The sequence below is a fragment of the Heloderma suspectum genome, chromosome 2 (assembly GCF_057233095.1).
Source record: "Heloderma suspectum isolate Gila_16-S chromosome 2, 16-S_ref, whole genome shotgun sequence".
NCBI classification, from domain to species: Eukaryota; Metazoa; Chordata; class Lepidosauria; order Squamata; family Helodermatidae; genus Heloderma; species Heloderma suspectum.
The window spans coordinates 228,892,532-228,920,256 of record NC_139459.1 but is presented as its reverse complement, the minus strand read 5'-3'; the positions used below and the strand labels follow the sequence as shown (position 1 = coordinate 228,920,256).

Sequence of the window (27,725 nt, the reverse complement as noted above, 5' to 3'; positions counted from 1 at the left end):
GCAGGATTTTGCTGACGATGGCAGTAATTTATGTGAGTCACATCCACTTCATACACAACAGGGGTGGGCATCAAAGACCCATTGCCTCATGGGTAAACTGTCGAGAGCCACATGTTGGGGGTGAGCGGAGCTTAAATCAGTGGTGGGCAGGGCCAAAGCCAGAAGTGGGTGGGTCACCCCCTTTTCTGTTTCTTTTTCTGCTTCTTTTTCTGCCACTCTCTTTTATCTTTCTGACACCCCCCTTTCTCTCTCTCCCTCTTCATTCCCATGCAGCAGGCCGCCGGATTAGGCTCATGGCCATACAAAATTAGGATGAGGGCCACATGCAGCCCTAGAGCTGCAGGTTGCCCACCCCTTAGATGCAAGGTGCTATGAGCAGTCTGCATAGGGGGAAGTGGGGCTACCTGTTCTCAGGCCCTGGTGCATGGCTGGCGTCAAGGGTTGGCATGGTCAGGCACTTGCCAAGGGCCCACATCCTAGCAGGGGCCCACTGTTAAGAGCCTTGGACTTGCTCCTCCTTTTCACCATTGCAGCCTGCCTGTTCACCTGCTTCTTACTCTGGTCCAGGCGATGGTGATGGTGAAAAGGAGGAGCAGCGGGTGCCACAGCCTAGTAGCTCTGTGCCTGTCAAGCAAGGAAGGAAGCAGTAGTAATGATGAGAAAGAGGATGAAGAGCTGTAGCAGCTGGTGGCGATGTCAGTGAGAAGGGAGACTCGCCGAGGGAGGGCCCATTGAGGATGCCTTGCCCCAGGGCCCTCAAAACCTGGAGCCAGCACTGCCTGGCGCACGAAGGCTGATTTATGGGTTAGGGCAGACTGTGAAGCGAAGATGAGGAACTTAGGTGCTGCTGCTGGATCATGAAGCGAATTATGCCATTTGAAGCTGTGTTCCGTCATACTGGCGTAATCTCCAAGATTCAGGATTCAACAGTACTGTTCCGTTCAGCCCTGGTTTCAAGCTTTGGAATTTGAGAAGGTTGTTGGTGAGTCAGAAAGGATCAAGAGTGAAGCTTTGAGGATGAGAAGGCTGTAGAAAACATATTATGCAAGGAAAGGCAGAAGGAAAAGAGGTTTAAGAAAGATATCCTGAGGGGGAAATATCCAGGAAGCTTTCAAATATTTTAGAGCATGTTACAATGGAGAGGGAGAACAAAGCACAGAATATATTGAGGGAAAAAGTAGATATGACATTAAATGCATCTTTGCAGTTTTAAGGCAAATACCTACTGGGATGGACAGGCTAATAATTGTCAAGATTGAGGCAGGCGGGGAGGGGGAGGTGAACTCTTTCCTCCCCTGCTGCTGCTCCTAAGGGTAACCACTCTCTGAAACCGCTATTTTCATTGGAAGGAAATCTCTCCCTGCCTGCTGCAATCCTGCCAGTTATCCCACCCCCCTTCCAGCACTGTTATCTGCATTTTTTTAAAAAATGTGTGTATTAAATGCAAAGACCCATTTAACAGCACATCTAGTTTGGTGCTGAGAACAGGACAAAAAGCAATGGGTTTATTTAGAAAATAAGAGAGGTTCAGCAATCAAATAAGGAGGTGAGAGTCACTGTAGAACCTCCATCCTTTGAGGTTTTCAAGAAATGATTGGGGCAGCATTTGTGTTGCAGATGTTTTATGTATAGAGTAGAATACCTTATGCGAAAGACAATCCAAGCTACCCTGGATCTCTGTTAGGGTTTCCCACACTACTGCCATGGCGGGAGGAGACTATGAGCATGTAGGCGTGTCTTAGGAGGATGGTTCTCCATTGCCCTGTAAATATCCAAGAAAGTTTTGCCTCTCTTTTGCTGGAGGTAAAGCTGTTTTTGGGCACTGTACATATTTAATCCCAATAATCTGCTATAAACCATAGGATTCCATTGAGAAACTTAAAAGCATATAGAACTAAGTCAGCAATGCCCCAGTCTCGCGTGAATTAATTCCAACACGTGTAACGTTGGCCTCAGTACCTCAGTTGTGGTGTGAAATGTGGCAAACCATGAGGTCAGTTCCTATCCTCCCACCTAGAACCATCTTCTGTGAAACAGGTCTGTGTTTTCATTGTCGTTTTGTATCTCCCCTGTGATTTTAATCTTCCAGTCCTGCCAGATGAAGAGCAAGTAGAAGATGTTGTGTTTCCTCTGAAGGAGCAGGACAAATCTGACTTCCAGGTTATGAGCCAGATTGCATCTCAAGCCACTGGCGTTTCTTCAGCCTTTGAAAACTACCTTGCTTCAGAGAATAGCACCATATTTGGTAGGGATTTGATTTTACACACACACACACACACACACACACACTTGCCACTTTGAATATACAGATTCCTTAACCAACTTAATCCTCTTTATGACAACCCTGTGAGGTAAGCCAGTACTATTTGCATTTTACATGTGCAGAACCAAGGTGGAGTAATTGTTTTCTTGCCCAAGACAGTCCAATACATCCACAACCTGAATTTGTGTGCTCCAACTCGCCTGGTTCCAGTTCCAGCATGGTTTTCACACTGACTTTATTTCTGCTAGATAACTGTGATGAATGTGCAGAGCACGTGCTTACATAGAGGAGAGGGCTGCTGGCAGGAACAAACAGATGGGAAGGGCAGTTGGTGGGAATGGGTGCCCCTTATCTCCATCATGTATTTTCAGAGCTTTAGACACTACCCAGTTGGAACCCTTTCCATCCTACAAGCTTATTTATTTATTTATTTATTAAATTTATTAATCGCCCATCTGACTGGTCACCCAGCCACTCTGGGCGATGTACAACCCACCATAAAACAATTTAAAACAATAAAATTTTACCATAAACATTTTTTTTAAAATATCCTAACCCACCCCAAATGCCTGCCTGAACAACCACGTTTTTAATGCACGACGGAAGCTCATTAAAGAGGGGGCATGACGGAGTTCCCTAGGGAGGGAGTTCCACAGAGTGGGGGCCACCACAGAAAAGGCCCTCTCCCTCGTCCCCACCAGTCTAGCTGTCCTGGCTGATGGGACAGAGAGAAGGCCATCCGAGGCTGATCTTGTTAAGCGGCCTGTCTGGTGTTGCTGGAGGCGCTCCTTAAGATAGGCTGGGCCGGAACCATATAGGGTTTTAAAGGTCAAAACCAACACCTTGAATTTGGCCCGGAAAACAACTGGTAACCAGTGCAACTCCTTCAGCACTGGAGTGATGTGATCTCACCGGCGGCTGCCTTTAATCAGGCGAGCTGCCGCGTTCTGTACCAGCTGCAGCTTCCGAACCGTCTTCAAGGGTAACCCCACATAGAGCGCATTACAGTAGTCTAAATGAGAGGAGACCAGGGCATGTACTACCGATGGGAGCAGATGGTCGGGAAGGAAGGGGCGCAGCCGCCATATCAGATGGAGTTGGAACAGCGCTGTCCGGCTCACAGCTGACACCTAAGCCTCCATGGACAGCTGGGAGTCCACAATGACCCCCAGGCTGCGGACCTGGTCTTTCAAGGGTAGCCGTACCCCATTCAACACCAGGTCAACATCCCCCAGCCTCCTCTTGTCTCCCACCAAAAGTACCTCGGTCTTGTCAGGGTTCAGCTTCAGCTTATTCCTCCCCATCCAGCCACTCACTGTCTCCAGACATTTGGACAGGGATTCTATGGCCAACCTTGGTGAAGATTTAAATGAGAGGTAGAGCTGCGTGTCATCCGCATATTGATGACACTGCACCCCAAACCTCCTGATGATAGCCCCCAGTGGCTTCACATAGATGTTAAATAGCATCGGGGAGAGGATGGAACCCTGTGGCACCCCACAAGTAAGTGGCCACGGGTCCGAAACCTCCTCTCCCAGTGCTACCCTCTGGTACCTGCCAGAGAGGAAGGACCGGAACCACCGCAATACAGTGTCTCCAATGCCCAACCCCTCCAGGCGGTCCAGGAGGATACCGTGGTCAACGGTATCAAAAGCCGCTGAGAGGTCGAGGAGAACAAGGAAGGAGCATTCACCCCTATCCAGAGCCCTCCTCATATCATCCACCAAGGCGACCAAGGCCGTTTCTGTCCCATGCCCAGGCCTGAAGCCCGACTGAAATGGGTCTAGATGATCAGTTTCTTCCAACTACAACGTTAAACAGGCGATTTCAGTTCCAGCACTAGACACACTGCATTCTGGGAGTAAAGCAGCAAAGAAACAATTAATTAAGGGTGCAATCCTATGCATGTTTAGACAGAAATAAGTCCTATAATTCCCAGCATGCTGGCTAGGGAATGCTAGGAGTTGTAGGACTTAACATGCCTAGGATTGTGCCTTCGGTGGCTGCTAATGCCGTTTTGAAGAGCTGGAAGGGGCTGCAGGACTTGGTTCTACAACAGGAAGGAAGTACACGGCAAGTGATCAGGAAAGGAGGGGCTTCTTCACCCCTCATCCGCCTTCCCCAGGGACAGCTCCTCCCACCCTGCTTCCATTCTGCATTTTAGTCTCCATACCATCCAAGAAAAGGTACAGCTGTTCTGCTCTTTCCCTGCTTAATGGATTTTCTACATTAAGAAAAAAGTTGGGAAACCCAGGCAGATTATAAAAAGATGGTGGTGTCATCTGGATCACCCGTGACATGTGAGTGAATAAGCCATGGTGATTCCTCAATAAATCCTAAGTCCAACACTACAGCTACTGCACCACACTAACTAGAAAGCAAAACCTGTTTCATCTTATGACAACCAACAGGATGTGGACGAACTCAGCATCCGGCAGGAGTAGAACTCCCTATGTTTGTAATTATATGAAGTTTTAAAATACAAGGAATAAATCCTGTCCTGAACCAGTTCTTGGGCGTGGTAATGGACTGGATGAACAAACTGAGACACATTCCAGACAAGACAGAGATAGTGATGGTTGGTTGTCCATCCACCCAGGTGCATGGTGTTCAGACTGTTCTGGATGGGATAGCACCCCTGATAGAGGAACAGGTTCACAATCTAGGGGTGTTTATTGAGCTGGCACTGTCATTAGGGGCTCAAGTGACCTCACTCCCCTTGGCATATGGAAAAAACCCTTGGTATTTGGAAAAGTGAACGCCAAGTAGCACTTCCTTTGCAGAAAACCCGTCTGCCATTCTGCAGCCCTCTGATGTGCCAAAGCACACATGAAGCTTTGAGACAGGCCAGTTTTGGTTCTGGTCACTTTGGAGGGAATCCTGTGTTGCCTTGCAGAAATTCAGGATCTCTCTGAAGCAGAGATTTGACTTGGGAGTCAGCTAAATCCAATGCACATCCCTAGTTTAAACCAGCATCCCCCAACCTGCTCCCATGTAGATATGCTCGACAACAACTTCCATCATCCCAGGCAGTATTGGGTAAGGCTGATTTAAACAATACATTGTTATTTCATTTCAGCAAGACACCTGAGACCTGGTGTTTACAACCCTTTTCTTTAACTTGGCCCCTAGTTCTATGTCAATTCATATCTCATCTGCCTAGAGATACATTTTGCCTGGGCTCTCTTCAGGAAAAATGTCCCATCTGAACACAATAGCAGCTATCAGCCCAATGACACAATCAAGATCCAATGTTTCAGGGTCCTACCAAGATGCGGGACTGTATGGTGCATTATCTCTGATAAAGCCCTGGTCTGTGTTTGGCCAATTTATGCAGACGCCCATCGCTCAGAGGCACAGGCTGCTTGGTCAGGGTGCAGCCTTTGAACCATAGGGATGTAGAAGGTGAGTGCAAGTTCTAATCATCCCAGTCCTTTTTATGGCCACCCTATAATACACCATTTGCCCGCTTCCCTATCCTTGCCACAGGTCATCTACGTATGCAAAGGCCTTGGTCCAAAGAGTCAGATCAGCTATCTGTATTCCCATCTGAGGACATGGATGATACCAGTCACTATTTAGTTGCACTGAATGTTGCAGCCCCTGTGCCCGCCTCTTCCCAGAAGACCCTCAACATCAACAAGTTCAAAGACTTCATTCGCTGCCTGCCCATCCATCTGTCCAAGCGCATCTTACGTAAGGATTTCTTAACCTCCTCACAGCTCCCTAATGCTTCCCTTCTGTGGCAACACAGATTAACACATGTCTCTTTGTGATCCTCTAGGCATGCTGGACCCCAAATCCCTGACCAAATGTGCCCATGTGAGTCCACACTGGAAGTTCCTGATCAAACAAATGAGGAAGGACATTATATCAAATCGTTCCCTCCGGAGTGAAATTGTGTTCTTGCAGGTACTGTGTGATGCACCTTTACCCGTGTTCATTGTGCAGCAGGTGGGAGAACAGCTTCCCTGGGCTTGCTATTTAGGAGCAAGAGGGTCCTTCATCACTTCACAGACCATGGAGCTTCCTTTCCGTTTTGAGCTGTTGCCCTCCTCCTCCAGTTGGGGGCACTGTGTAATATGCTGTGTGCATTCTCAGGGAGACACATCTGCATCCAAGATCAAAACTGCAGGACATGACAATTTTATATTTGGCAGGGTGTTCATTCGCATCACATACACATGAGCGAATGAATTCACATTTCATTCTTTCGCATTCATTGAATTCAATGCAATGAATTCGCATTACTCATTCCCTTTGTATTCCCTGGTCCTTCCTGTGCTCCTATATCTAAATTGTGTGCTTATTTTTCCCTGTTTACTCATATGTTGGGTTAATTTGAAAGAGCAGATGTCTGTATTGAGGCTGTTCATCTGCCACCCTGTTGCACTTGTCTACTTTGTTCCAGCAATAAATAATAAAGCATGCCTGAGCAATTGAGAAAAAGAAAAACTACCCGATGAATTGGGCATGGGAGGGCACATGGCCATGTTTAGTGCTGCCATACATTGAAAACAAAGAGAGTGGAATTCTTTGGTTAATATAAAGCATCTGTCTGCATACATTCTGTTATGCTATAAATGGAAATAGAATAAGTTAGTCTTTTTCACTATGGGATAGCTTGGGACTACACCACAATCCATCTGTGCTTATTAAACTTGGACAATATGGGGAAGATATGCCTGCATTTCATGTCAGTTTATGAACAACATATGGCAAGGAGCTTATAATTTCAACATTACATGTTCATGAAACTTTGAACCTGCATACAATTCCCAAGGGTGCATCCATCTCTCTCAAATGTGCCATAAGAAGCTTTATCAGGTCACGCTGTACCACAAGGTACACAATGTACCTCACCTACTTGCTTTCCTGTTTTGTGTTGGATGGATCTATGGCTCCAAATGGTAATCATAGCCCAAGCCTCCCTGCACCACCAACTAAATATGTTTAGTTTGTGGAGTGTAACAGTTGCTAAGGATGGACCTGCTGAAAAGTACCCTCTACCAGTTGCAGACATTTTGGATCTATCTTTTCAGTGACAACTTCTATATCCTGCATAATAACCTTGTGGTATCTCTTGTCTGTTGCAGGGGTCATGCCCTAAAGGAGCAATTCCCAACTATGCCAAAATAGTCAAGGTTGCCATTCCTCAGATAACCGAAGATGGTGACATAGTCCCTATCAGAAGCAAGCACAAGCAAATAGCAAAGGTGCATTGTGGGTGTTCTTCATTCCTGGAATTCCTTGGACTGGACTGGAGTAGGTGGTAGGAAATTCCTGGGCTCTACTCAGTTATCTGCCACTGATTGCTTGGCCTCTACGGACCCATCACTGACAGAAACCTTGCCTGGAATATGGAAGGGTGGAGCTGTGTCAGCCTGAAGCTACGATCCTTCCTTCCCAAAGAAATGAGTAAGAGCCCAAGTTTGCACATCCTTATTGTGGAAGTGTGTGTCCCTGTCCTGTCTGAGCACACTCTCCATACTGCTTAGATTAGGGCCCTGGTAGGTTTCTTTGGGAATGAGGAAGGTCTAGCCCCAGTTCTGTCAGTTGAAGTGGGAAGTCACCTGCTTCTGTGTGTGCCATTTTCTCTCTCATCACCACTGCTCTTCACTTTGCTTTAAGGAGTATGAATACATGCAGAAAGCATATCATGGTCAAGAGACAGACATTGTCAAGTTAGAAGAGAGGAACGTCTTCTGTAGCAGCTATAACATTCGTGTTCTAGTAGACAGGTATGTGTACATGGCAAAGTGCATGTTTTCCCTCATCCAACCCCCATTCTTCCCTTCCAAATCCCACCAGATTTTCCTCAAAATTGCTCTTCCACAGCATAGGGCCTTTTGCATTCCCTTAACCCTCTTGTCAAGGTTGAAAGATTTCCTCCCCCACCTATGATTTTTTTAAAAAATAGCTAGCATGTGCAGCCCCATCCCCAATAGCAGCATCCTAAAGAATCTGTCTTTCCTCTGCCTTGGGGTTACATGTCAGCTATGGAAGACTTCTCTTGGTTTGAATGCTATCATCTCAAGAACCACCAGGATTGCTGACTCCACGCAAAAAGTGTGAGCTTATTATTACATGCTTCCATGGATCATGGCTACCATATAAGAGTAAATAATAAGGGCTTAAAGTCCAATGCATTCTTTTCCTCTTTCCCCCATAAGATAAGACTTCCCCATAGAGTGAGGCTCTTTAGGCCTTGGGGAAGAAGGCAACATCTTATGCCACCAAATTTTCATTGTTTGGGTTGTCATTAGCTTGGCTTCAAGGGAAGCCAGCAGTCATTGAAATGTATTCTCCATTTTGAGCTGATCTTTGCTAGATGTCTTACACCTCCAAATCCACCTGTTTGGAATTTATATACTCCCCCCCCCCCCCCGCCCAAGTCAGCAGTATAAAAAGGCACATCTCTCTGGCATGTCACTTTGGGTCATTGTTCCCATCCCCTGCCAGCTGGTCCTTAAAATGCAAACATCCCAGTTATTATGGATGGCCAGAGAGATATGTACACTAAAGAAGTTGTACCCAAGCTGTTTGTATTGTAACAAACTCACAGAGCATGATGCATGGTAATAACAACCACTTAATTAAGAAGCAAGGAGATAAGGATTTTACTGGCTGTGCATCACTGTAGGCACAGACCATGCTTTTGTTTTTTAAGTTAATAAAATTAAAATGTTTTCTAAGGTGTTTTGGTTTTTTGCTTCTCAACGAAAAACTTAAAAACAAAGTGATTTGGAGGACAATGGAGTTACAGTTTGGGGTGAAAGCAGCTCACCCAGCATCAGTCCACTCTGCCAAGAAAGGAATTCCATATGCTCATTCACACAAAGGTCCATCAGTTCCCTTTTATATATTGCTTAGACCAAAGTTGCCTTACCTCTGGTCAAGGGGCCATATCTGGTTCTCCTGAGTCCTATTGTGGCCCTCCAGGGTTCTCCAGATAGCCATGCCCCCTTCATCTGTCCCCCTTTCCCCTGACTATCAGATGTTTAGTGCTTCCCCAGTGTTTGTGCAGTTTTTTTCCCCATTCTAAAAGGTTGAGATGCCTCTCCTGGCAGTAAGAGCTTAAAGCTAAAAACATGCTGGTATTTTGGCCCTGCCCTTTTTGCCTTCTGAGAGCTTCTCCAAAATAGAATTTAGCCTCAGGGTGGGGGCCTGTACACTATGGCAATCCCACCCCATCCCTAAATGTGGAGAACCACCCCTCACCACTGGGCAATCCTTCCCTTCACTTCTGCTGCCACCATTAAACTACACCCTTTTATTTAAAATACGCCTTTTCTCCTGGTCATCAGGTGTGAGACAAAACAGATACCAGACAAAATAGATCAGATACCAGGAAAGTAAACAAAGATATAGCATTCTATTAACAAGAAAGCTTATTATTTAAGAATGCCCTTACTACTTTTACACATGGTTTTAAGACATTTACTTTTACTCCCAATCAGATGTTAGAAGCCCCAGTTCCTATCTGTAACCAGCATTAAGCCAATTCCCGTATCAAGCTCCACCCTCCACTCTCAGGCCTAGCAATGAGGTGCTATGAAAAGCAGCCTTCTCTCTGGTAGAGCGTGACTTCCACTTGGAACCTTTATGGTTGTTCACCAGGCTTCCCCCTGTGGTCTTCAGTTTGGTCCAGCAGCTGCTTTGTCTTCAGACCACCACCATCAGCTGACACTCAGGCTTCGGCTTTCCTCCTAAGTCTTCTCCGAGAGTCTTCCTCTCCTCACTTGTGGGCCTGCTTTAGCTTCGGCCTCATGGTGCTCTTAGCTTGGCCTCCCAGTCTTGTGGCTGTTCTTCTTCCTGGCTGATGTCTTCTTCAGGCTGCCCAGTCTCTCACAAAGACACCTTCTGATGACTCTTCCTCAGGCAACTCTCCAGGCAGACTCCCCTGGCAGACTCCTCCTAACAAACTCACCCCAGATACCGATCCACAGCTCCTTATATTCATTCTAGTCAGAACCCTCCAGCCAATCAGCTTTGGTGTGGCCAACATTCCATCACCACACCTCTGTGCTGACTTAGGACCAATGAGTATCCTTAGAATGTTCAATTATTCTCCAATCAGATGGTACCAATTTTGATCCTACCTCCCCATATATAGAGACAGCAACATGGCTTGATTTATACCTCAGTAGTAACGGCAACTGCCAATCTCTCAGCACATCATGTTTGCAAGTAACTTACCTCAGGCACAAGCCTTGACTAAAAAGCATACATTTTTCTTTTACTGTTAACCCATTCAGTCCTTTAGTCATTGAAACGAAACACAGCAGTTAAACTTTTGCCTCAGTTTTACCTCAGTTCCTTCACAAGCCGAAAGAGATTTAACACCCCTGCTATAGACATAGCAGACTGGAAGTCACCATCTGGCTGCAAGGATCAAGTGTTTATATTTATACACACACACACACAACACACACACACACACACAGCACTACTGCTGCAAGCAGGACCCAGGACTTGTTCTGAATGGACATGATATAGTAAACTTGCTGAAAAAAAGCAGATGTGGGTTTGATCAGTGCTTTGACTGGAGTCCACCTGGGAACCCTATGTTAGCTGCCTTGCATTTCACCATGGAAGAAAGGTGGGATATAACGGAAATAAATTAAATAAATATCAAAATAAATGAGGTCCTCACTGCAGCTTCTGCTTTTTCTACAGTATAGATCCCAACAGGGTGGTTCATTACAGTGGTGGAAAGTTGTTGGCCATCAGTTCTGCAGACCGAAAAATCCGTTTGCTGAATGTGAATGACCTGAAGCCAGTCCCTCCTATCCTTTATGGGCATGCTGGTAGCATCCGGGCTGTATACCTCAATGAACAGAAAGGGTTCATTCTGAGTGGCAGCTATGATCTCAGCATCAGGTGAGCTGTGCTGGTCCTAATTCATTTACAGTGCATTTGGATATACCAGGCCAAGGTTGAGCAGACTTCAGGCTTCCAGAATCTACTTTGTTTTTTTTAGTGAAACCCTGTGATCCACCAACTCAAGACTGGTGTATTCTAACACTTAGAATTTCAGACTTCTGGGCTCAGGAATTTGTTCTGAGCACCAGAAATGAACAGAGCTCACAGTCCTTGCACAAAAAAATCCACTCCTGGTTATCCTAAGCTTTCTTAGTTTCAACAGTATAATTTAGGGTCATTCTGTTGCTATTATTGTGAAATATTTGGGAGTCAGAAGTCCTTGCGAATCTGTTGCAAATCACCCAGGAATCTACCAGTAGATCCAGATCTATCTTCCAGCCATTCCTGCACTAGGCATAATCTGAAAAAAAAGCTTTGAAATCAGTGAAACCCACTGAAATCCATTGAAATCAGTGTCATCTAAGTGCTTGATTTTTGATGGTACTCAAACATGCTTCACTTACTATTATATCCCCTGAGTCTAAAATTTGTTAGCATGTGCGCTGTATGGCGTGTACTTCTAAGAAGTAGATTGAAACCCACCAATAGAACATGGGAGACTTGCAGGAAGCAGGTGGATCACAGAAGATTGGTAAAGTGCCTTGAGAACAATGCAGGACAGAGGGCTTCAATCCTGTAGCTGGGACCTGAATTGGCAAATGGATGGAACAAAATTCCATTCATGGATCAAATTAATAAAGAGTTTGGGAACTAGTGTGTTAGGTTAGGATTCCCAGTGTTTTTCACCACAACAGTACTAAGAACTGAGCTCCTGACCGAGCATCAGGATGGCAAATTAGCTGCTGTGATTTTATTTACAATATTTATATGCTGCCTTTCATTTCTGAATTCCAGGGCAGTTCACGCAGTAATAATGTATAGTGCCATAAAATGACAGAACAAAACAGTTGATCAAACAGGACACAGCAATGCAAGCCACTATCAGAATGATAGCTTTTGAGTGATGTTTCTTGGTACCCCAGATGACACTTTTTCTTACCATCTGTTACATTGCATCCCACAATATGTTACACCCAAATACCAAAATCATTACACTTTAGTATATACGCGTAAAGCTACAAAATCTGGTACCAACAGGTAGGATACACTGGACAAGGTGTATCCTTGGTGATGGAATGTCAGAGCATGTCTGAACAGTTCAGGGTAGTCAGAGAAACACAGATCTGGTGATTCAAGCAACACATTGGATGTGCCATGCCACATAAACAACTGCCACATGCACACATTCCGGTAGTCTACATGCTAGACAATGGAAATTGCACCATTAATATCAGTATTCCACTCCACTTTCAGCCCAAGGGCCAAACTGAATTTTGGAGAAGGTTATTGGGGCTATATTCCAGTGATGGGTGGGGGGCCACAGACAAAGGGGGGGGTCCTAAGGGAAAAGGAGCAGGGCCAAAAATACAAGACCTCCCAGCATATCGTAGCTTAATGCTCCTACCGCCAATAACTAAGCCTTAGGAGAGGCATGTTTACTGCACAAAAACAGAAAACTACCAAAGGATCACTGGTTGGGGGAAAGGGGGTAGAGCCAAGACAAGGGTGTGGCCATCTGAGAAACTCTGGAAGGCAGGCTTGAGACCCCAGGAGGGCTGGATTTGACTCCTGTGCCCGAGGTTCCCCTCTCCTGACATACAGGAATGTTATGCAAAGTATATTTTCTTCTAGTTCCCACCCTCCTGGTTTAGTGATGGTGGCAGGTCAGCAGCCCCTACAGCTCATGTATGGATATGCTCTGAATGTCAGCCATGAACAACTCATTACCTTCAGCATGTTTGTCTCTTTTCACCCTCTTGATCTGTGTTTTTAGAATGTGGAATATCCTCACTGGGTCATGTGTGAAAATTTTTAACGGCCACTCAGGGAGCATCACTTGCTTGGATTTGTACAAAAACAAATTTGTGTCTGGATCCAAAGACTGCACAGCAAAAAGTAAGCAAATAGGGGCTGTATCTCTCCCAGGGGATTGGGGAAAAGCCAACAACTGTAGCCAAATCTACAGTCCATCCAATGAAAATGTAGAGCATTAGTAGAACAGGACTGATAGGAAAACAAGTGGACCTTTCAAGAAAATGTTGCATTGTATCCTGGTGTTCATCCTCTAATAGGAGTGCTCCAGCTCAGGGTTCCAGCCCACCAGCTATGTCTTCTTCTAAGATACAGCTGTAAGCTGTGTAGCTATAAGCTGTAAGGGGCTCACTCCTCCCACATCAGTTTTTCTTTTCTAACTGAGATTCAGCATTCCTTGTCTGCTGGAGGCCAGCATGCTCAGTTTTCATTGGGATAAGGGTTTGGGGGAGGAGATTCCCCTTCTGGATTAAAAAAAAATTGTGCAGCGTGCAAAGTTCAGTATACTTTGGGGCTCATCTGGGCATGCCGATACCTCCCTCTTGTGGCCTTGTTTTGGCTCCAGTCTTACCAGCATTCAGCCATCTGAATTCACTATCAGAGGAAATGAATTGGGCTTGCAGCAAAATGCTGGGCACACACACTTTCCACTGTTCATGAAGGATCCATAGCCATAGCTCAGTGGTAGCGTACCTGCTTTCCATGCAGAAGGTCCCAGTTTGAACCCTGGTATCTCCAGACAGGGCAGGAAAAAACCTTGCCTGAAACCCTGGAGAGCTGCTGCCAGTCAGCGTTGGCAATGCTGGGCTAGACAGACCAGTGGTCTGACTCAATATAAGGTCAATGTTCCTAAGCTTGTGTAAGTAGCTTGTGTTCCTAAGCTACTGTTTGCATTGGGAGGAATGATCAGAGGGGCAATTTTCTTCAGGACCACAGCAGGGTAAGAAACAAGTTAAACTCCCCCTCCCTCCCTGTTCAAATTCCAATAATTATCAACCACCAGTGACTATTAGTGTATTTTATAGGGGCAGGGCTGTAGGTCAGTCTTAGAGCACCTGCTTTGCATGCAGAAGGTCCCAAGTTTGATTGCCACTATCTCTAGGTAGGGCAGGAAAAACTCCTGCCTGAAACCCTGGCGAGCTGGCTGCTGCCAGTCAGTGTCAATAATAATGGGCTGGATGGACTAATAAGGCAGCCTCCTATGTTCCTGAGCGAGTGAGTGGGTTGCGAAGTCACCAACCTGTCTCGGGAGGAGGAAAGAGAGGGGAGGAGTACTGCTTTACAGCCAACATTGCTGTTAAATATGCAGATGTTGCTCTTAAATAAGTCAAACTTGGTTGTCAGCTTTAGAGAGGTTTGCAAGTCAGGGAGAGAACTGTCCTGTTCCCAGTATGTCTGTATCTTTGGTGAGGTCTGTGAGATCCTGTGCTTATCTGATGTCACTTCAGTTTAACGGTACCAGGAGACTTGGGATGCTTCCAGACAAGGCTTTTTTCCTGCAGTCGCCCTGCTTCATTCATGGAAGTTTACAGGGGTCCTTCCACCTGTATCCTTCCAGTCTTTTCTTACATCATTTTTTTCTTTACATACACATACACATCATCATCAAGAAGGGAAAGACAGAATAGCTGCACAATCTAGGTGCAAGGTGGCCTCTGTCTGGAAACACCTTTTAAGGCACAATCCTATGCATATTTTGTCTGAAAAAAGTCCTACAACTCCCAGCATTCCCCAGCCAGCTTCCCCTAGCATGCAACTACTTCTCTCTGGTATCTTTCCAGTAGCCCCATTTTGGCTCCACTCCTGTCAGCTCTCAACTACTTGAGTTTCCTAATAGATGTGATGATGAAAAATGTTGTATACTTTTACTAATTTGTTCCCCATCTTTCCTTAAAAAAGGGGGGGATCATTGATCTTAAATCCAACTCCCTGTTTTCAAGGAGTTCTCAACCAATTATAGCCCACCCACCTTCTGCACACTCCTTCCAAAAACTTGAGGCCCGTAAGAATAGAGTAACAATGCATAGAAAAAGAAACGCAGTCCAATTAAGAACAGCTAAAACATAACAGTCTGCTAAATGTGCTTTTTATCCCTCTCTGATGTAAAGATTCTTAGGCTGAACTCTTATGCATGACTATCTCAGGGTAAGCCCATTGAACTTACTTCTGACTAATTGTGTTTAGGATTGTTCTGAAAACTAATCAACTGCATCTTTTTGTGTTCTTCACAGTGTGGAGTATAGAAACTGGGAAATGCCTTAAGACATTTGGGCACAAAGGTATTGTTTGGGCTGCTAAAATGAATTACACTCATGTTGTGAGTGCCTGTGACAGGGGCATAGTGAAAGTGTGGCATGCAGAAACCTATATATTGATCAAGGTAGGAGTCTTATGGAACAGTCTTCAGTTTTAAAAATAATTGTGGCTCAATATCTTACACCAACTAATATATTTAATGCAAAGGTAAAAATTAGCGGTGCAATCCTAACCCCCAGAATTCTTAGCTGATAGAGTTAAGATGGGGGTGAAAGTGCTCCTCTGCCAGCAGGATTGGGCTGATCTCCCCAGGGCCATAGTTATGCCTGAAAAAAGCTCTGCAGGTGTAAATCTACTGCCAGCAATATTCCCACTGGCAGTAGACCCTGCAACAGGGTGTTCTGGGAAGCAGACTAGAATCCACTGGATCGTAAGCCCCTCCATTCCCCCATGAGACCCCCAGATCAAGTCCTTCACCTATACCAGCCTCAGGATGGGGTAGGAATTTTCCCCCTCTCATTTCTTCTAATGGGGTGTGCGTGTCACGTTCCCCAGCCTTGACCTGTCCTCTGGCTCCGAAGATGACTCAGAGACAGAGGAGACTTTCTCCATTAATCCAATATCTGCTAGGCCAGGGCCTCCCAGACCAGAGGATGTGCCTCTACCTGACTCCTGAGGTGCAGAGGACACTCCCCCATTACAGCCTTCACCACTCCCACCCTGTAGGAGCCAGCAGCTACAAATCAGGCAGTAGCCCTTTAAGAAACAAACTACTTCTCTGAGGTGGTGGAGTCAACTGCAGGTCTTGAGCTGCTGGCCTTTATAAGGCTTCAGAAAGCCTTCGGCTGTTGCCTGAGTCTCAGCTAATTTGGAGCTGGCCAAGGTCTCGGAAGACCCTGCCTGGTCTTACTTGATTGGCCTGGCCTGGCCTTGACCGACCTGCCTTGCCTTGCCAGGTCCTTGCCTGTACATGTCTTGCTGGTTTTAGCACCTCTGAGTGCCTCCAACCAAGTTGAGCGGGGGTGGAGGAGGAAAAGAGTAAGTCCGTGTCTCCCCCCACACTCATGCCACACCTGAGCTGCCACTTCCAAAGTGGGCAAGGCTTTAGAGGTGGCAGATGATCTCCCACTTCACTCTCCCCCACTTAAAACTATGCTGCCTGTGTATAAATACAAAATGTCACTTTCATGGTTTGACACAGTAGCATTTATCTTTTTCCTATGTCTCTAATCATCTTACAAAGAGAATTTTGTTCTGCATAGAGTCAAAGAGCATGCGCGCACATAGAGAGAGAGAAAAGGACAAAGCCGTTTCAACTTGCAATATTAATATTTTGTAAAGGCTGGGGCTGTTGCTGTAGCATCTAGAACTGCCCACAGTTTGATTATGTGCTATATGCTGTACTTGTACATCAGTCATTGTCCTAATTGAAAGTTAGGATGAAGGAGGTGGAGGCTCAGGTGTCAGCCGTCAGCTGGGTGGTGCTGTACCAACTCCATCTGATACAGTGGCTGTGCCCCTACCTCTTTAACCATCTGCTCCCATCAATATTTATTTATTTATTTCATTTCATTTCTATACCGCCCAATAGCCGAAGCTCTCTGGGCGGTTCACAAAAATTAAAACCAAACAACACACAATAAAACAATTTAAAATATATAGAATATTAAAACCACAATATAACAATACAACCACAATAAAACCTAGCAGCAGTACAGGAGTTTAAAATACTGATTTAAAACAGCAAAGATAAAAATTTAGAAAGCTAAAATGCCTGGGAAAATAAAAAGGTCTTCACCTGGCGCCGAAAGAAGTACAATGTAGGCGCCAGGCGAACCTCACTAGGGAGCTCATTCCAGAGCCGGGGTGCCACAACAGAAAAAGCCCTCCTCCTAGTAGCCACCCGCCTCACTTCTTTTGGCAGGGGCTCACGGAGAAGGGCCGCTGATGATGATCTTAAGGTCCGGGCAGGCACATATGGGAGGAGGCGATCCTTCAGGTAACCTGGCCCCAAGCTGTTAAGGGCTTTGAATGTTAACACCAGCACTTTGAATCGGGCCTGGAAATGGACTGGCAGCCAGTGCAGCTGGAAAAATACTGGCGTAATATGAGCTCGCAGGCCAGTCCCTGTTAACAATCTTGCTGCCCTATTTTGGACCAGCTGAAGTTTCCGGACCGTTTTCAAAGGCAGCCCCACATATAACGCATTGCAGTAATCCAGACGAGAAGTTATCAGAGCATGGATAACTGTAGCTAGGCTATCTCTGTCCAGATAAGGGCGTAGTTGGTATACCAGCCTAAGCTGATAAAAAGTGCTCCGTGCCACTGAGTTCACCTGTGCCTCAAGTGACAGTTCTGGATCCAAGAGCACCCCCAAACTATGAACCTGATCCTTTAGGGGGAGTGCAACCCCCTCCAGAACAGGTTGAATATCACCTAGCCGGGCAGACGAACCACCCACTAACAGTACCTCCGTCTTGTCTGGATTGAGTTTCAGTTTATTAGCCCTCATCCAGTCCATTACCGTGCCCAGGCACTGGTTCAGAACAGCCACTGCCTCACCTGGTTTTGATGAGAAAGAGAGGTAGAGCTGGGTGTCATCCGCATATTGATGGCACGTCAGCCCACACCTCCAGATAACCTCCCCCAGCGGTTTCATGTAGATGTTAAACAGCATGGGGGATAAAATAGAGCCCTGTGGAACCCCATGGCACAATTGCCATGGCACAGAGCAATAATCCCCCAGCACCACCTTCTGGAATCGGCCATCCAAGTAGAAGCGGAACCACTGTAGTGCAGTGCCTCCAACTCCCAACCCAGACAACCTATCCAGAAGGTCAATATCAATAGTTCATACCCTGGTCTCCTCTCGCCTAGACTACTGTAATGCGCTGTATGTGGGATTGCCCTTGAAAACAGTTAGGAAGTTGCAGCTGGTGCAGAACACGGTGGCCCACCTGATTAAAGGCAGCCATCAGCAAGACCACATCACTCCAGTGCTGAAGGAGTTGCACTGGTTACCTGTTGTTTTCTGGGCCCAATTCAAGGTGTTGGCATTGATGTTTAAAACCCTATATAGTTCTGGCCCAGTCTATCTTAAGGAGCGCCTCCAACAACACCAAGGACACCGCTCAACAAGATTGGCCTCAGAAGGCCTTCTGTCTGTCCCATCAGGCTGGTGAGGACTAGGGAGAGGGCCTTTTCTGTGGTGGCCCCCACTCTGTGGAATTCCCTCCCTAGTGACCTCTGCCATGCCCCCTCTTTAATGAGCTTCTGCCGGGCTTTGAAAACCTAGCTGTTCAGGCAAGCATTAGGGTTAGGGTTTTTGTGTGTGTGTGTGTGTGTTTTTAGAACAATGTTGTTTTGTTCGGTTGATTCTGTAAATTGGTTGTATTTCATGTTGTTACTTGTATGCCACCTAGAGTGGCCAGGTAGCTGGCCAGATGGGCGGCCAATCAATCAATCAATCAATCAATCAAATAAAATGTGACAAAGATGCCTTGCTGCATCAGAGCAGCAGGGAAGACTGGCATACCAGAGAAAACAAAGGGAGGAAAGAGCCTGGTTAACAACTACTCCTTCCCTCTTGCAAGGAACTACCCTTGCTGAAGGTTAGTATGCAAAACATGGGGCTCCCCCCACAAAAAAATCATAGGGAAAAGTGAAGGTCACAGAGTGCTTCAAGCCTCTCTAGCTTTTTCCAACTCTAGGGACAGGCAGCAGGAGGGAGCCCTCTGGATTCCAAACAGTAAGTAGAGTGTTGTCTCATTAAGAGTGAAATGTGAGAACTGGCACCAACTGTGGGTGTTCCTTCATGTGGGATTAAATCAAACATTTTTGAAAATCCAAGTATGTTAGGTTTATTGCATCCCCCATGTGCATATTTGATGCTATTCTCAAATAATTCTAAATCTTTGGTGAGGCAAAATGTCTCTGTGCAATAGCCATGCTGGTTCTTCTTTATCAAGACTTGTTCTTCTATATGTTGAATAATGCAAGTTTGTATAATGCCTTCTACAAATTTTCCTGGAGCAGATGTAAGGTTGAAAAGTCTGTTATTATTTCTTGGATCACTTTTTAAAGAATTGGTGCTGCGTAAGTTATCTTCTAATCCAGTAAAGAAGTAATCATTGGTGATAGCTCATACCTTCTTGTTTGGAGTTCAACAACAGAAGGCCAGAGAAAGACATTCACCCTTTTAGCCTTAGTGTTTACTGACAAAGTAAAAAATAATTCTCAATCAAGTGATGCCTGGAAATACCTAAACACACAAAAGTGTCTGTTCCTTTTTCCAGATTTTAGAAGGACACCTAGGCCCTGTGAAGTGTCTGTCATTTGATGAATGGCATCTTGTGACAGGAAGCAATGATGGCTATATCCTGGGATGGAGCATGCTAGGAAAGCACAAGAGATGCCTGATGGCTTTCAGACACCCCATGTAGGTAATATTTAGTGCGCTTAAAAAAATACAGACACTCATAGCATCAAGTTTTTTTCTGAAGTCCTTCATTAGCAGTATATCTTTATCCTGTATTCAGAATAGTTGTCTGTGGAAAATATAGCAGATCAGACACTTGAATCTTCTCCTTTGTCAAAATCCTTTCCATGTGACATGAGGTAGCTTCTTGCTTTTGTATCACAAAAGGTGCTTATTACCTACCCTTTAAACTCCCAACTCCAATATGGCCACTGGCATCATCGTTGTCATCATCTTGGACCATTGATCCTAATATGACCCTAGAAACTATGGACCACTTTTACCTTCAAAGGTCCTTTATGTGAATGGAGTTGTGCGGATGTACTTCTTCGAGGGATATAGGGTCCTTATCCTTTATCTACGGTTTTCAAGTGTGTGTGTGTGTGTGTGTGTGAACTGGTAGTGAAAAGACACAACCCATGAGAAAACCTGTGAGTATGGTTTATGCTAGTATTATAGAGCTTGCATAAGGGTATGAAACAATTTTCTCTGGCAAAATGGGCTAGAGAGAAACAAACCAGAAATAGGGAAATCAAGTTTGTTGCAAATAACTCATGTCTAAAGTAACAAACCATGGTTAACATAAATCTTAGTTTAGCATTACATGTGAATGCAGCCTTTGTTTCTGATGGTCAGAAGTATTCTAGCTTCCTTTGTTAGCAGTCATTAACTGATCTACTCTTCATAAATTTATCTAATCCTTTCAAAAACAAACATTTCTGCTACTGACTTCTAATGCAGCCTGAATTTCCTATGTTAGGGGTGGGCAACTTCTGGCGGTCCAGGGACATTTTTGCCCCCCTGAACCTCCAGTGCAGGCTATGGGGCACCTGAAATAAAAGCCAAAATTGCCAGTTTGCCACTGAAAATTGGCAGCAGCCTACTCCATAGCACTATAGAGCACTACAGTGGTTAAATGAAGCTTGTTTCCAAGCTAGATTTAATCTTTCAGTGCTCTATAGTGGCTACGGATGCCATTTCCCCCCCCCCCCCACCAAAATTTTTAAAAATTATTGGGGGAGGCAACACGGAGTGGCAATGGTTGGCAGGGGCTGCTCTGAAGGTGTTGCCCACTTCTGCCCCAGGTTAAGAACATGTTGTATCATGGAGAACAAAATCATTTTGCCTTACTCTTAATCGGCTACCGTTGTTGCTAGTTTCATTGTTGTTTGAGAAAGATTTTTTCCCCTGATAGCTCTTCCTGTACTATGCATGTTAGAAAATCTTTATCGTGTCTGTGAAGAAACTGAGATAAAAGTTTAACTGTTATGTTTTGTTTCAATGACTGAAGGGGCTAAGAGTACAGGAGGAAAAAGGGTATGTCTTTTGCTCCAGGTTTGTGCCTGGGGAGATAATATGATGTACTGGTGGAGTGGTAGTTACTGTTACCACTGTGAAGAGAATGAGGCCAGGTTTCTGCCTTTATATATGCAGAGGTAGGATCAAAATTGGTACCATTTGATTGGAGAATAACTGAACATTCTAAAGATGCCCATTGGTCCTGAGTTTAATCACAGTTGGTGTGATGCAGTGTTGGCCACACCAGAGGTGATTGGCTGGAGGGTTCTGACTGGAGCAAATATCAGGAGCTATTGAGAGGTATCTGGGGGAGAGTGTTTCAGGAGGTGACTTTGCAAGAGGCTGGGAGCCTGAGGAAGATGTCAACCAGGAAGAAGAGCAGCCACATGATCAGGAAGCCAAGCTGAGTGCATGTGACGCAGAAACTGAAAGGGCTGGATGCACCTGATCTTGGAAGCTAAGCAGGGTCAGCCCTAGTTAGTACTTGGATTGGAGACCCCCTGGGAATCAGGCTTCCTGCACTGAGCAGAGGGTTGGACTCGAGGGTCTTGTAGGCCCCTTCCAACCCTAGGATTCTAAGGAGAGACTCCTGCACCAGCCTTTTAATGAAAGAGCTCAAACCTGAGTGTCAGCTGGTGGCAGTAGTCTAAAGACAGAGCAGCTGCTGGACCAAACTGAAGACTTCAGGGGGAACCTGGAGAACAGCCTTAAAGGTTCCTGTCTCTGCTCAAACCCTATCTGAGGTGAGGGAAGACTACTTCTCAAGCCCTCATTGCTAGGCTTGTGAGTTAACTGGGGTGGAGCTTGACAGGGGAATCGGGCTAGGCTTAAGTTTAGTTAGCGTTAGGAACTGGGTCTTCTAACACCTGATTGGTGGTAACAGTAACATTATAAAAGCCTTATTTTAAAACTAATAACATAGAAACATTGTTCTCAAAGTAATAGCAATCATAAATATGTTTTCTTGCTTTATTCTTTTTTAGTAAAATAGTCTTTATTTTTAGTTATTTATACCTGCACCTCTGATCTGTTTGTCACTTTCCTAATGACCAGCTTAGTCCAAATGGATATATTAAATAAAGGGGTGGAGTTTAATGGTGACAGCGGAAATGAAGGGAGGGATTTCCCAGTGGTGATGGGTGATCCTCCATGTTGGTGGCTATAGAATTAGGAATGCCCCAGTGAGAAGGGGTATTCCTCCACAGTGTTTGTGTTTAGTAATTTTTAAGCTAAAAAGCCCTACCTGTTTCAACCTTTATTTATAAAAAGAGAAAGAGAAAAGATCGTCGATTCCACTGTTCATATAAGCTGCTTTTTATTCCACTGTTCATTTAAGCACTTCAAGCCTGCACTTCAAAATTTACCACTAGACCAGTGTTTTTACTAGTCAAATGAGTAAAATATTGGTTTGTTGGTTACCCTGAGAAAAGACCACTACTGGGCTGTCCCCAATTTTGCTGGTGCCATTACTCTTCCTGCTGCAGAGCTGAGCAATACAACAGGCACCTCTTGTGGCCAATCAAAGAACAAGTATGTGGGGTGGGCTTTATTGTGAGCTATGACTAAAGGTGTGGACTATGACACACCCTGTGCCTTCTTGGCTAGGCCACATGTAGGCTGTGATGGGGGTGAGATCCCTTCCCCTATGTGTGTGTAGTAGGGGGCTGAAAATAGTGAGCAGACCCTCAGGAGTAGCTGGGCCTCTGAAGGGCAATTTCAAGAGTGGGCTTGGTCTGGAGCTGGCAACAGAAGCTGCTAGGCTGGCAAAAATTGTTGGCAAAGTAGACTGGGAGCTTTGGGCAGGGAAAATGGAAAGATTTGAGGTTAGTTGGGCTATTGGGCAAGTGGAGGCAAGACACAACAGGCCTCTCACTATGTGATATCTGTAGAGCTGACCTCCATTATGCTCTACACTCAGGTCTATCTTATATTATGATAAGAAGCAGCCCTTTAAAATAAAGGATACCCCCCAAAATGAGAGAGGCATTTGGTATCTCCATCAAAAAACTTTTAAAGAAACAAGTCTGAAGCACAATCAGTAAACCATCAAAATACAGGATATATGTATATTGAATACTTCCAATAATAGATATGGAAGGGAGTAAAAAAAAAAAGCGGAATACAAGTAGAACATGCAACAAAATGTTGCAATGTGGAATGCTTCTGTTCATGGTTCCAGCAAGCATGGTTCCAGCCTTTTCCAGGGTACATAGGGATCTGCTTGGAAAATGAGCTTGCTATTGTATACAGGACTTACTGAATTCCCTAGGTAAGATTCAGCATTGAGAACAACTGATGGCTATAGTAAATGGTTCACTTTTGAATTGGGTGTTTGTAGTGGGGTGAGAATGTTTTTCTTGCTTGGTATTCCTTGCTTGCATCCTTGTGTTTGTCTTTTTATGCATAAATATCAGTGTAATTGCTGTTTTATCAGTGTAATTGTGACAAAGACTTTTTTTTAAAAAAACCCATCCTTTCTGTTTACTTTGAGGGACATTTATTCATCGCTGCACAACAGAACAGCCTTATCGACACTATACTGTCCTATAATAATGAGCATTATCTTTAAACCACTTATCTTGTTTGTAGGGAGGTTCTACACCTGGGATTTCTCTATCTCAGAGTCATCAGTGGCTGTGCTGATGGGAAGATACGGATATTTAACTTCCTGACTGGGACCTGCCTGAGGGTTATGAGGGCCAATAGTAGAGGTGACCCCGTGGTGTCCTTCTGTACTGTAGAAAACAAGTAGGTTAAGGTCATTATTTTCCAATTCTTCTGTAATAATGAAGACTAAGGTATATATTTCTGAAGGGATAAGTGGAAAGGTGTGTGAAGGTAATCTAATCCATAACGTTCTAACTGAGCAACATCTGCATATTAAAAGCATTCTAAGCATTCTGTGCACAGACCTCCCAATTTGCTTCTGATGCTGATTTGGACCTTCAGAATCAGCCCTGCTTTGGACTGATTTAGTGAGATGCAGGTATCCAAATTATTTGGATATTATGTTTTCCCATTGACTTGCATTGGGGAAAACAAACAACCATAACTTTCAGTTTTTATGATAAATACATGAAATTGGGGAAACTGGCAGCCCCCATAGAGGTGATTCCACCTGCCAAACTTCGGATGGTTTGGCAGAGTAATTTTTGTGCTAAGTTCAGGTCAAATGTGCTTTTTTCAACAAAAGCTCCCAAAGCAAAGAGCTATAACTTACAGAAGTGCATGAAATCTGGGCACCTAGCAGCCCAGTGGCACTGACTGAACCTACCAGACTTCAGACAGTTTGGCCCAGTAGTTTTTGTGTGAGGCACAGGTAAAATGTGCTGTTCTCAGAAACTCAAACCTAAGGTAATAAAGGGAATCAGAGAAATTAGTTGTTTAAGAGGTGATTAGGAGGAGGTCATTATCCTTAATCTCTGCTGTAGGTTTTTTGAAGTGCAAATAATCCCTCCCCCCTAGTACTTTCCTATTCAGCTTCACACTGGATGACCTCAGGCTCTCTTTGGCTGAACAGAATACACATTACCTGGGAAAATGGCAGAGGAGGAGAGGCAGCTCTTCCACTACTTAAGGAGATGCTGCTCCTTTTGCCAAACTGCTGCTGCCTGCACCAGCCTCCTCAAACAGTGACCTCTGGGCACTGCAACTTACCTCCACACACTGCTGCCCTAGGCCATGATGCACTATCCGGACTGGGGGCGAGCCAGCCTAGCTACTGGTGCTGCGGGTCCCACCACCACCTCGCCCACCCCCGACCCTGCCAAGACCACTTAGATGCCTCATAGTGGGCTTGCTTTGCACCACAGCATACAAACAAATTGTGTAGTGCTTTGCCCGCTATGTATTATATATTGTATAAAATGTACAATAAATGTGTAGTACTTTGCCCACTATATTGTATGGACTCATGTGTAGTGCTTTGTGTGCGCACGCACACAGCAAAAGAAAAGGAGATACAGAAAGAAAAACTACCTACGAGATGGGGCGGGGGCAGGGAGGGAATACACTATAAAGCCAGCAGAAGAGAAAATGGTGTGTGCGGGAGGTGTTATTTTTTTTGGGGGGGGGGTATTTTTTTTTGAAAGAAAAGTTGGGAAGGATTATAGGAATGAGGAACGGCAGGGGTGGGGAGCCAAAGAACAAGGCAAGGAAAGTACTTTTGTTCTGTTTTTTTAAAAAAAAAAAATTGGAAAGGAAAGCAAGGGAAGACTAATAGGAATAGCTCAGTTGAGAAGGGCTGGGTGGGAAGGAAGAAGAACAACAAATGAAGCTACAGTAGGACGGGGACGGACGGACGGACGGGGGGACGGACACGGACACACACACACACGGACACACACGGACACACACACACCCCTAGCTCACCAACTCTCTCACAGTGAAACAAAAGCAGCCAGATCTCCTGTTATATACAGCATTCCCTGCCCTCCTCCACCACTTTCACTGATTGGAGACTGCTGGGTTAAGTTCAGCCCTAATCTGGCAACTAGAGTGGCCATTTGCCAAGACCCACCATTTCCCTCTCTCCACTCCTCCTCGCCCCCTCCCCAATCTTTTGCAAGATGATACATTTTAGATGCAGGTTGTCTGGGCTTCAGAATAGGTCTGTATCTCCAAGGTGCAATGAGGCGCTTCGGGGCGACCTGCTTCACGTTGGACTGTCTCGGGGCTATTCTGACCTGCTTTGGAGCTCAATGAAGCACACTTGAAGCACCCTGATTTGCTTCGAGATTCTGCTCTGAAGCAATGCACAGCCCTACTAAGCATGCATACTTACAGGTAAGTTTCATTAAACTTAATCGGGCTTGCCTCTGAGCAGTCATACTTAAGATATCAGTACCAGTGATACATCCAGATCTCTTAAGTATTTTATACATCAGGGTTATAAACAAAGTAACTAAAGAAAGAAAAACAATTTAATTTAAACCATGCTCTCTGAGAACCCTTTTAATTGTCACTCCCTTCTGCAAAGAATTCCAGACTAGAAATGTCACTGAAATGTGCCTGATGTGAGATTTAAGGAAATATTGGATTTTTCTGCCTGGACAAAACATTTGAGAAATTTCAGGGGTAACTAAAAAGTGTTTTCCTAAGACCATTGCAATTTCTCAAAGGAGTGTTGTACATCTCTACCTCTGGCCTTTAAAGGATTCAGATCCCTCCCCTCATTTTATCATGTTCTGAGGTTGAAACAGTGCCCCTTCACTGTTGTCAGGTTTGTTTGTTTGTTTTAAACTCTTTTTATCAGGAAGTTCATCTGCCACACTAAGTTAAAAATCCTGTCCTTCCCTTTAATACTGATAACTCCAGGCAACATAAATACCACCCCCACACCTCCCCACCCCACACATACAAACACCTACACACACCATCCCAGAAACACTGCCTTCATCACTACATATGATGGAGCATTAGTGTACATTCTAGTGATTAACAGGAGCACTTAAATGAACGGTCTCAGATTTCATTAGGATTATCTGCACAGTAATGTTTGATCAGTAAGGATCAAACTAAACAGGATGCTAAATGTGTACTTGAATTTAACATGCATGTTTTAAAAAATGGAAATAGCACCTGCTCGGGAAGAGGGGCTTGGGACAAGGTTACCTGAAGGACTGCCTTGACCCATAAAAAACTGTTCAGGTTTTAAGATTTTTGGGAGAGGACCTTCTCTCTTTCCTCCCAATGTCTGAAGCAGTGGAGGCTGGTGGTTCTGATTTCAGTGGGGCTATGAATCCATTCTGGGTTTCAGTCAAGATCAGTAAGAATGAGAAAGGAATTATACAAAGTGCTGAACCTATTTGGGGAATAGGATTCAACACCTTAGATGGCTTCTTTAGAGTTCTGGCTGGTTCTGACTGAAACCCAGAATGGCTAAACCACCCCACCACAATCAGAGCCACCAGCCTCCACTAGTCTGAACCACATTTGGCTGGGAGAGGGGTCTTTTGCTGGCAGTGCCCAGGCTCTGGAACTCCCTTGCTAGGAAGGCCCATTTAGCCCCCTCTTTGGTAGTCTTCTGACATCAAGTTAAGACCTTTTTATTTAGACAGGCCCTTTGCCTATCAAGCTGATCTGTTTTATCTGCTGCTGCTACTGTTGCTGATTTTAAATGGGTGATTTTTTTACTTGCTTGTTTTACATACTCTTTTATACATTATAGAATTGTTTTATGTTTTGTGTTATTTTGTTTGGTGCTAGCTGCTTTGGACACCATTGTGGGTTGTATTTATTATTCCCTTCTTTGTAATATATTTATGAATTCTGTATTTATTAACTGACCTGATGTTTACATTCTGAACTGAAAGTTCGTTTATTGGTTTCTTGTAGTGTTTTTATTGTTATAATTTTTCATATTGTTTTTTGATATTTTTATTTTATTTGATGGTGTTGCACTCTGTATGATGTTGTTAGCTGCTTTGGACTTCCTTTTGGAGGAAAAAGGAGGATACAAATAGGGTTACATTCCCTCTTTCCTCCCCCTGCAATCTTGACTATGTATATATTCATTTAGTTTATATCCCTCCTTTCCAGACATCCTCACCTTCATCATGGTTTATTGTGGTGAGAGCCAGTGTGGTCTAATGGTTAGACTTGAGTGGTTAGACTAGGACTGGGAAGACCCGG

General features: G+C 44.8%; 1 protein-coding gene across 1 annotated transcript in view; it reads left to right on the top strand.

The window, feature by feature from the left end:
- The window catches only part of FBXW10B (F-box and WD repeat domain containing 10B), a 44,321-nt gene that overhangs the window by 1,372 nt on the left and 15,224 nt on the right, over positions 1-27,725 (top strand). Inside the window, exons 2-11 of the mRNA XM_084832373.1 lie at positions 2,090-2,245; positions 5,753-5,959; positions 6,048-6,175; positions 7,360-7,479; positions 7,895-8,004; positions 10,943-11,146; positions 13,023-13,144; positions 15,292-15,440; positions 19,612-19,754; positions 23,682-23,840. Of these exons, the coding sequence (XP_084688499.1) occupies positions 2,090-2,245; positions 5,753-5,959; positions 6,048-6,175; positions 7,360-7,479; positions 7,895-8,004; positions 10,943-11,146; positions 13,023-13,144; positions 15,292-15,440; positions 19,612-19,754; positions 23,682-23,840 (1,498 nt within the window). The remainder of the gene's footprint in view (positions 1-2,089; positions 2,246-5,752; positions 5,960-6,047; positions 6,176-7,359; positions 7,480-7,894; positions 8,005-10,942; positions 11,147-13,022; positions 13,145-15,291; positions 15,441-19,611; positions 19,755-23,681; positions 23,841-27,725) is intronic.